Source organism: Solanum verrucosum, unplaced genomic scaffold, assembly GCF_900185275.1.
Source record: "Solanum verrucosum unplaced genomic scaffold, falcon-dt-bn FXZP01000181.1, whole genome shotgun sequence".
NCBI lineage: Eukaryota > Viridiplantae > Streptophyta > Magnoliopsida > Solanales > Solanaceae > Solanum > Solanum verrucosum.
This window is the reverse complement of record NW_026020407.1, coordinates 2,645,164-2,656,226: the sequence shown is the minus strand read 5'-3', so window position 1 is coordinate 2,656,226 and position 11,063 is coordinate 2,645,164. Positions and strand designations below refer to the sequence as shown.

Here is an 11,063-nt window from a genome sequence, read left to right as displayed (position 1 = left end):
AAGAGCACATCAAAATTTTAGCAAAAAAGTTCAGACCCGGGTTGGTTCATTACGATTTTTCTAATTATGAACCCAAGTTTCAGTTTCCTTGATAGTTCTTCTATCATTGATTCAGCTAGCCCTACATAATGTTTTACCTCAGCGAAATAGTTAAGAGGTTAGATTTATTGACTATTTATTCCCAAAAGAAGCCACAGGAAAAAGGCATCAACAAATTTCAGCCAATATCCCTTTTTTGCATATAAATTCATATAAAAGAAAAAGCATGAATTTTACAGAAATCTGAAATTCTCATTTGTCAGATGAATCCATATAACAGTAAAAGCATTAATTTTATCAATATCTCACATACCCATTTGGAGAATTGACCAAATTTGGGGTCAAAATAACCCAGAAAGCATTCAATAAAAAAGGAGAAACTGTCAAATCTAAGCAAGTATGTGTGAACTATATCAAAAACTCACATAATAACGTAGAGACAATATGTCCGATCGAAGAAGAGCTGAGAAAATGCACCGGAACTTTGAGATAGCTATGAAATCTTGGAGCAGCTTACTGGGTTAGAAAGGAGTAGCATGCGTCACGGTTAGAAAGACAACACAAATCTGAAGAAAATAAAGTAAATGAAATAATTATCTGAAATACCAAAATTGCCCCTAATACCCCAAAGCCGATCAATTTTTAGCCTCTTATTCAAGTCGGCAAGAAGGATGACCCAAAGTTCCTGTGTAGGCTGTTATTATATAAGAGAATAGGGAATTCACTTCTTCTTTTCTTCTTCTTTATACTTCTTAGGGTTCAGGGTTTTTATTTTATTTCATACATCTTTTGTTTTTAACAAAGGAATTAATAATGGCGGCTATTTTTATTTCATTAGCGAAATTAACAAGTCAAGGTGCTGGAAATTAAAAGTTCGTATTATCAGACTTTGGGGAAATACGGATCGCGATCGATCTATTTGTCCTTTTTCTATTGAAGTTATTCTGATGGATGAAAATATGTTTTTAATAATACTTACACTTAATTTTAATTTGTTTTATATATATTGTTTCATTTTTCTGTAATGCTCTATACACAATTTAAGTGCTAATTAGTTATTTGATTGAATCTATAAGGCGATCGCATTCATGCGAGCATTGGCTGATCTTTTTCTCAAGTTTAAGAGAACAAATGAAGGAAATGGGATTGTACGTCATTAGGAATTTAGTGGTTTGTCCAAATACTATGAAATCAAAGATCAAAGATCAAAGACCACAAGTTTAAGTTGTTGTTCAAACAAAAGACTGATTTTGAGAAGATAAGAGGATCCAAAAGTTAGCATGTCTATTTTCAAATTTAAAGCTTATTATACACAGCTTACAAATTTACAAGAATTTAACAACATATAACTTTTTGGTAACTAACACATTTTTTTATTTTTTCAGTTTAAAATTTTGTTTTATTACATAATTTATATTTTTTTCTATTATTTTGTTCCTTATTCTTTGTTCAATTATTATGTATTTTGTACTTATTTATGTTGTCACTGTTTTTTTGATATTTTTTGATGAAGTTGTGAGTTATGGTGATGTATAGTGTATCTAACAAGATGATAGTGTCTGAACGTTCATGAATGTTTACATACAGGACTATGAATACGCGTGTCACAATTTAATAAATTTTGTTCCTTATTCTTTCTTAAATTATTATGTATTTTGTACTTATTTATGTTGTCACTGTTTTGTTGATATTTTTTGAGGAAGTTGTGAGTTATGGTGATGTATAGTGTATCTAACAAGATAGTGTCTGAACGTTCATGAATGTTGACATACAGGACTATGAATACGCATGTCACAATTTAATAAATACATGCTACAACAACTCATTATTTTTATTAATATTCTTAACCATATACATTTTATGTAGGAATAAAAATATCTCAACTACTTTTTGGGGTGAATTTGTGGAACATATCAAGTCATATTTGATTGTGAATTTATAAATATCATAGTACATAAATTACACAAAACAATTAATATTTTCAATATAAAAATATAAAAATTATTTTTATTTGAATTGGAGATCAAATTCATATTACTATTTTTCAACTAACTGACAAGCAAATTGAAAAATTAAAGTAATAATTTTATTTTGTTTAAAATAATAATAACAGATCGAATAACATCTGGTACATGTTCATGTTTGGTACGAGGAAATACTTTTTATTTAATTAATCATAGAAGTGATGTGAGTGGTCATATTTTTATGTGGGGCCTTCCCATACGTGGATTTTTAGTGTTTATTTATTTATAAAAAAATATGAACTAATTAAAAGATAAAATTCAAAGTTTTTAAGATGGTTAACTTATAACTTGTCCACTTTCTTTAATTTTAATTTTCAGGAAATAGTTATGTGACAAAGTCATTTAAAATACGTTAATCCTCATTATTTTTTAATGTAAGTTTTCAGAACCTAATGCGTGCATTACAATTTATAGCCTTATTCAATTGTTAAGTAAAGTTGGGATGACACAATTTATCTTCATGTATATTTAATTTTAAAAAATGGCGTGACATGTCTTCTATATGTTCAATTAATGATAACAAGAAGGAAACTGCATAAAGACTTCTATGCAAATATATTGGTGTTTGTTTGTCTATGCACAATCTTACTTTTATTTTCCGCCAAAGTCATGTTCTAATTACTATTTTTTTTATATCTAACGCTTAAAATAAACTATTTTCAAATGGTCGATATTAATTGTAAAATATTATATTTTAAATTACTGTTTACATCTCATTTGTTTGCAAATCTATATATATAATAAAGGAGAATAGTTTGCAATGTGATTTAGCCAAGTGAAAATAATAATAGATTATTACTATTAATAATAATAATAATAATAATAAAAATAAATAAATAATAATGATAATAATAATAATTTATCACCGGTAATATTTCTTTAAAAGAGTCTTATTTTATATATCCTTCCAACCTTATCAACAATTTGTTTTAAATTTATTTGAAAAATTATCAGATTTTTATATCATATATATTTAAACCAATTTTTCACAACTATTTCTTTTTATGGGAAATTTATTTTCCATTTACATTAAATTTTTACACAAAAATCAAATTTAATAAACACGTTTAAAACTCTTTTCGGTGGGAGGTTGTCGGATTTCTTATTTACATTAAGATAAATTTTAATTATAATTAAACTAACATGTGGGTAAAGGAAAAAATATATATTTTCTTTTGTAAAAAGAGAGACAAAAAAGGAAAAAATCTAATAATTTCCCACAAAAAATAGCTACCTATAGAAGAGTTCTAATTGAACTTTACAATTCATAAACTTATTATTTTTAGGTATTGTAAAATAAATTTAAACACATTTAATTTAAATATTAAATTAAAATAAAGATATAAAATACTAATACTATTACTACTATTATTTGTGAACCTTTTATTTACTGAATTCTTCATATTTTTCATTTTCTAAAAACAAATTTGATTTAATTTTTTTATTTTTTATATGCAGATGAGTGATGATCGAATTACAGGCTAATTTTTTGAGTAATATAGGATAATAATATCATAAAATCTTGTCTTTTTCAACAATTGATATCTTATTCAATTTTGAATTAAACGGAAATGTAATTGGCATAAAAATTAAGTTTTAAACCTCTTAATAATCTTTAGTGATACATATGTAAGACGCGAGTTTTTTCTTTGCTTCTTCTATTTCTTATTTTTAATCATTTTCATAAGAGTTTGCTTATCTCAAAATAAGTATTTTAATAATGAACAAATGTAATGGAGAAACAAAATATGCAAAGCTCCTTCACCAAATCATCAGTGCAAAAAATGATTAAGAATATGCAAGATTCTCTTGGTTGACATTATTCACTATCATGAAAATACTGCATAAATAAGAAAATATTTTTTTGTTATGTTATTTTAATGTTGTATTTTGTTCATCTTTTTCTACTAAAAATTGTTGGGTTTTGTTCTTTTTCCTTTGCCACTTGGTAATTATAATTTGAGATAAATAAATATTACAATAAAAGCTTTAAAATAAAAATTGAAAGTATTTGAATTTGAAAGTAATAGACTTTTTTTTAAAAAAAGAAGCTCATTAATTTTATCGCGGCCAAAGAGTTCTAAATGAACTCTTATTGTTATCTAATCTAGGGATAAAAACCTAACTATACAATTTAAGTATCTAAATAACCCATATATAACAATAGTTTGACTTTTCACCCTGAAATCTGATGTTCTGGAGACTGGCTTTCTTTTGAGTCAAAGTCGTCAACGAAGAAGCAAGGGAGGAAAACCCTCAACAAGCCTCCTATAGTAGCCGGCCAAACCTAAAAAGCTTCTAATGTTGGAAGGAGTTAGAGGTCTAGGCCAACTCTTGACCGCATCCGTCTTCATAGTATCTACCTCAATACCCTTGCTTGACGCAATGTGACCAAGGAAAGCTACAGACCTTAACCAAAATTCACACTTGCTAAACTTTGCAAAAAGTTCTTGGTCCTTAAGAACTTGCAACACAATTCTCAAATGGTCTACATGTTCATTCTCTGTCCTTGAATAGATCAAGATATCATCGATAAACAAAATCACAAACATGTCTAGGTATTGCCTAAACACTCTATTCATCAAATCCATAAATGCAGCCGGGGCATTTGTCAACCCAAATGACATAATCACAAATTCATAGTGACCATTCCGGGTCCTAAAGGGTTTCTTGGGAATATTAACCCCTCTCACCCTTAATTGGTGATAACCCAAATAAAGGTCAATTTTGGAGAAATAGCTTGCCCCTTGAAGTTGGTCAAATAAGTCATCGATTCTTGGAAGGGGATATTTATTCTTAATGGTCACTTTGTTCAATTGACAATAGTCGATGCACATTTAAAGAGACCCGTCCTTCTTCCTAACAAACAATACCGGAGCACCTCAAGGAGAGATACTCAGTCGGAGCCATTCAATAAGGAGGAGTGGAGATAGGTTGCGTATACGGTAAAAGGTCAATACAAATATATATTTCCTGCTCACGAGGAATACCAGGAAAATCATCGGGAAAAGGTTCTGGAAACTCATTTACTACAGGAACTAACTCTAGAGAAGGGGTTTCAGACTCAACATCCATCACCCTAACAAGATGGTAAATGCACCCTTTGGAGATCATTTTCCTACCTTTAAGGCAAGAAACAAATTGACCTCTAGGGATATAATTTCCCCCCTTCCACTCTAAAATAGGTTTATTCGGAAACTGGAATTTAACCACCCGAGTCCTACAATCTATAGAAACATTACATGCATGCAACCAATCCATACCTAAAATCACATAAAACTCTAACATGTATAACTCTAGTAAATCCACCAAAGTAACTCTATGGGACAAGGAAATGGGACAACTTCTATAGACTCTTTTAGCCACCACCGAGTCACCAACTGGGTAGAGACCGAAAGGGGTTCTACTAACACTTCAGGGAGTATTTCAAACTTCATGGCCACAAAAAGGTGTATCAAAGGACAAAGTGGCACCAGGATCCAACATGGCCTATACATCAATAGAAAAGACTTTTAACATACTGGTCACAACATTAGGGGAGCTCTCTTGGTCGCCTCGGGATTGAAGAACATAAAAGCAGTTTTGCTTTCGAGCATTGGAGTTGGAAACGCTTGGAGGAGCTTGTTTATCTTCCCTTACCTTAACTTTGGGCATTGGACAATCTCTCATTTTGTGGCCAACCTTCCCACAACTAAAACACCCATCGGTACCAACAAGACACTTGTCATCATGCTTTTTACCACATTTTGCACAATTAGGCCTAAAAACATAAGAGCCACCACTATTACCTCCTTGAGGTTTAGGGTTGCAAACCCTATCCTTGTTGAACTTTTGAGCACTAGAGGAACCTTGGTTGGAGAACCTTTGTTTGAACCTTGGCCGACCTTGTCCATCGGACCTAGCATTGGAGAAGTTCCCATTACCGATTCTAGCCCTTTTTACCTCTCTTTTCCTTTCTTGAGTTTTGACTCCTAAATTTTTTGAGCATATACCATGAACCTTGAGATATCCATGTCATGATGAAGCATTGCCGTACGTCATTCTTCTTCAACCAAGTCGGACACACCCGTCAAAAATCTACTCATCGCATCCCTCAGATCCTCTAGCATAGATGGAGCATACTTGGATAGTTGGGTAAATTTTAAGGCGTACTCCTTGACACTCATGCTACCTTGCCTAAGGTTAATAAATTCTTCCACCTTTGATTCCCTCAACTCTCGGGGAAAGAATCTATCAAGGAATGCCGATTTAAAAACATCCCACTCTATGGTATCCGCTCATACCGGCCTATTTCTCTTCCATTGAGCATATCAAACTTGAGGCACATCTTTCAATTGGTATACAGCTAACTCCGCACCCTTCTCTTGTGGAGACCCTTCCATAATTTCAAGCACTTTATGAACCTCATCGATAAATCTTTGGGGATCCTCTTCCACTTTAGAGCCATGAAATTTGGGAGGGTTCATTCTAGAAAAATCCCTAACCCTTGAAGCATCCGAATTCACATTAGGATTGACCGTAGTTACCACATCCGTATTGGCTTGAACCGCCAAAGATTGGGCCAACATTTGAAAAGTTGACCTAACCTCCTTATTTAACATAGCGGAAGGATCAATCGAAGCTTAAGGAGCATGGGGAGGAGCTTGATTACCTTGAAGAGGTTCCTCATTGACATTGCCGCCCTCCATTCTTCTAGCTTAATCCCTTCGTGTATTCATATCATGAAGACACAAGAGAATGATTAGAAGAGGGTCTTTTATAAAGTTAAACTCTAATGCACGACTTAAGAGTAATGAAAGATGTGTAGTTTCCTAAACATCTTATAGTCTCTCATTCATAAATGTGGTGCACTGCACACTTATGAACAAGACTCTACTAGACGTGGCTTATGAGGCATCATCTTAGAATCATTCTAAATCTTGTGCTATGATTACCAAGTTTGCCACGACCCAAGGGTACCCCCTAGACGTAACAAGGCACATAGAACTCCGAAAGGCACCATGTAAGCCACTTATCATATCATAACATAAAGCATTAGAAAAATAAGAGTAAAAACACATTTAAGTCCAAAAATATTTATAAAGGAAAAAGGATGTCTAGACTTGTCTCAATTAGCCATCTATTACAATAGGGGAAAATTCTATGACAAAATGTTGGTTCATTTCCTATCTTAAAGCTAGAAAGATGATTTCTAAGGGTTGCTTGTACCGTTTAGTTAGGGTGAGTGATTTATATTCTGCAACCCCTAGTCTTGAGTCGGTCCTTATTGTTAATGAGTATCCAAAAGTGTTCCCAGATTATTTACCCGATATTCCTCCCGAAAGAGAAATAAATATTGGTATTGATCTTATCCTAGATATACAACCTATTTCTATTCCTCCTTATTGAATGGCTCCGGTTGAACTTAAGGAGTTGAAAGATCAATTGAAGGACTTGTTGAATAAGGGTTTCATCCGGTTGAGTATCTCTCAATGGGGTGCTCCGAATGTGTATTGACTATCGTCAGTTGAACAAGGTGACCATTAAGAATAAGTATCCGCTTCCAAGGATAGATCATTTGTTTGACCAACTCCAAGGTGCAAGTTACTTCTCTATGATCTACCTTAGATCGGGTTATCACCAATTGAGGGTGAAAGAGGATGAAATTCTGAAGAAGGCTTTTAGGTCCCGGTATAGTCATTATGTGTTTTTGGTGATGTCGTTTGGATTGACTAATGCTCCGGCGACATTTATGAATTGGATGAATAGGGTGTTTAGATATTACCTTGACATGTTTGTGATTGTGTTCATTAATGATATTTTGATCTACTCAAGGAGTGTGAATGAGCATATTGATCATTTGAGTATTGTGTCGCAAATCCTTAAGGAACAACAACTCTTTGCATAGTTTAGCAAGTGTGAGTTTTGGCTAAGGTCTGTAGCTTTCCTTGGTCATATTGTTTAAAGTAAGGGTATTGAAGGTTATTGAGGTATATCCTAAGAAGACGGATGTGGTCAAGAGTTGGCCTAAAACTCTATAACCCTCGGACATTAGAAATTTCTTGGCTTTGGTCGGTTATTACCAATTGTTTGTCGAGGGGTTTTCTTATATTTTCTCTCCATTAAAGACTTTGACTCAAAATAAGGCTAAGTTTGTATGGTCTGAATTATGTGAGAAAAGTTTACAAAAGTTGAAAGATAGACTTACTTCCGCTCCGGTTTTGACTTTATCGGAAGAGACAAATGGTTTTGTGGTATATTGTGATTCCTCGAGAATTGGGCTGGGATGTGTGCTTATTCAAAATAGAGAGGTTATTGCCTATGCTTCAAGACAACTTAAGGTCCATGAGAACTACTATCCGACCCATGATCTTAAATTAGCGACTGTGGTTTTTTCCTTAAAGATATGGAGGCACTATTTGTATGGTGTTCATGTAGATGTGTTCACCGACTAGAAAGCTTGTAATATATGTTTAATCAGAAAGATTTGAATCTTCGCCAAAGAAGGTGGCTTGAGTTATTGAAAGATTATGATATGAGTGTTCTGTATCACCCCGAAAAGGTGAATGTAGTAGCAGATGCTCTTAATAGGTTGCCTATGGGTAATGATGCTCACATTGATGGCGATAAGAAAGAATTGGTACATAAAGTACATCTATTGGCCCATTTGGGTGTTCAATTAGTGGATTCCACCAAGGGTGGTGTTATTGTTCATAATGGTTCTAAATCGTCTTTTGTGAGTGATTTGAAAGCTAAGCAGTGTCTTGATCCGACATTAGTAGAATTGAAAGAAGCGGTACTTAAGAAGTTTGTTGAGGCATTCTCCCAAGGGGGAAATGGTGTACTTAGATATCAAGGTCGTTATGTGTTCCTAATGTTGATGATTTAAGGGAACAGATGTTGACAGAAGCCCATAGTTCTCGGTATTCCATTCACCCGGGAGCCACAAAGATGTACCGTGACTTGCATGAGATCTATTGGTGGAATGGGATGAAGAAGGATATTGCGGGATTCGTGGGTAAGTGTTCAAATTTCCAACAAGGGAAAGTTGAGCACCAAAAATTGGGAGGTTTATCCCAAGACATTAGCATTCCTACTTAGAAGTGGGAAGACTTGAATATGGACTTTATAGTAGGGTTTCCACGTACTCGGTGACAATATGATTCGCTTTGGGTTATAGTAGAATGAATGACTAAATTGGCCCATTTCATTCCCGTCAAAGTTTCTTATACGGCGGAAGACTATGCTAAATCATATTTGAGGGAAATGGTAAGGTTGCATGGTGTGCGCTTGTCTATTATCTTAAATAGAGGTACGTCATTTACTTCTCAGTTTTGGAAGTCATTCCAAAAGGGTCTTGGCAATAAAATGAAGCTTAGCACGACTTTTCACCCACAAACCGATTGGCAAGCGGAGCGAACTATCCAAAATTTAGAGGATATGTTGAGAGCATGTGTCATCGATTTCAAGGGAAATTTGGATGATCACTTGCCATTGATAGAGTTCGCTTATAATAATAGCTACCATTCTAGTATTGGTATGGTTCCCTTTGAAGCTCTCTATGGTAGGAGGTGTAGACATCCTATAGTGTGGTTTAAGGTGGGTGAAGTTGCCTTGATAGGACCCGAATTAGTTCATGAGTCTATGGAGAAGGTCTGGCTTATTAGGGAGAGGTTGAGAACAACCCAAAGTCGACAAAAGTCTTATGCCGATGTTAGAAGAAGAGACCTTCAGTTTAAGGTTAGTGATTGGGTCTACTTAAAAATTTCACCCATGAAGGGTGTGATGAGATTTGGGAAGAAAGGGAAACTTAGTCCCCGATACATAGGCCCGTATTAAATTTTGAGACGTGTCGGTAAGGTTTCTTATGTACTTGGTTTTTCGAATGATTTAGCAATGGTGTATCCGGTTTTCCATGTCTCTATGCTTAAGAAGTGTGTCGGAGATCTGACATCCATAGTTCCCCTAGATGGCTTGGGGTTTGATGAAAGTCTCTCTTATGAAGAGGTATCAGTGAGATCTTAGACGGGCAAGTTAAGGAGTTGAGAAACAAGGAAGTTTCGTCTGTGAAAGTAATATGGAGGAATCATTTAGTTAAGGGTGCTACTTGGTAGGCCGAGGCCGATATGAAGTCCCGATATCCTCATCTTTTTCCTTCTACTCTAGCTTGAGGTAAAGAGTTTCCTCATGGCTTGCTCCTTGTTTGATGTCATGTGTGTTTTAGATGTTTCCATGATTTCCCTATGTTATGCATGTTCAGGAAAACTTTTATTTTGACAGAAAATGAGTTTATATGATTGATTTTCCTCATGTTGTAGTGCATTGATTATGAGTTGCCTATAAATTTCATGAGATGAAATGATGAACATTCTTTAACTATGCTTTTGAAGAACAAATTGCATATGAGCTCCATGAGATTGTGTTGAGCATGAGTAAATGTTGGAGAATGTAGTTCCTGCTTGAACAAAAGTAAATGTTGATTTTTCATGCATATTGGGTTGCTAGATGTATTTCCTACATTCCCTTAAGATTCATGGAGTATGTTTAGCTTGAAGATGATGTTCCTCCTTGGTTGTGTGCATTTTTATGACCATGGCTCGTGGGGCCCCTCGTGGAGATCGACAGTGCACTGTTAAGTAGAGGTTTAAATGGGTCTTTCCAGATCTAATTAGATTAAAGATAGCTCGTTTTTCCTAAGACTAGGACACCTATATAAGTCATTTTAACCCCAAAACTCACCCATTCAAGTAATTGATTCCGAACCCTCCAAAAGAAATCCCAAGTTCCGCTCTCAAATATTTCTCTCTCTAGAACTTGAAGAAGAAGAAGAAAGAGTTGGAGCTAGGATCAAGGTCAAGTCTCCATTCCTCCAGAATTTTTGGGCTTTTTAATCAAGGTATGATGGCTTTTCATCCATGAATTCCATCCATCCATGGAGTCCCTACGAATCCCCAATTGAGAAGATGAAATTTTCCAATTTGAGTTAGGATTTTCTTCCAAAATTGTGGGTATTGATGAATG

At 34.3% G+C, this 11,063-nt stretch overlaps 1 protein-coding gene across 1 annotated transcript; it reads right to left on the bottom strand.

Moving 5' to 3' along the window:
* Positions 1 to 5,489: 5,489 nt before the first annotated feature.
* On the bottom strand, positions 5,490 to 6,751 carry LOC125840565 (uncharacterized). Its single transcript, XM_049519535.1, has 3 exons — positions 6,715 to 6,751; positions 5,703 to 6,034; positions 5,490 to 5,552 (listed from the first exon to the last, which is right to left on the bottom strand). The coding sequence occupies exons 1-3, from the start codon at positions 6,749 to 6,751 to the stop codon at positions 5,490 to 5,492; spliced, it is 432 nt and encodes a 143-aa protein (XP_049375492.1).
* Between the last annotated feature and the right edge of the window lie 4,312 nt (positions 6,752 to 11,063).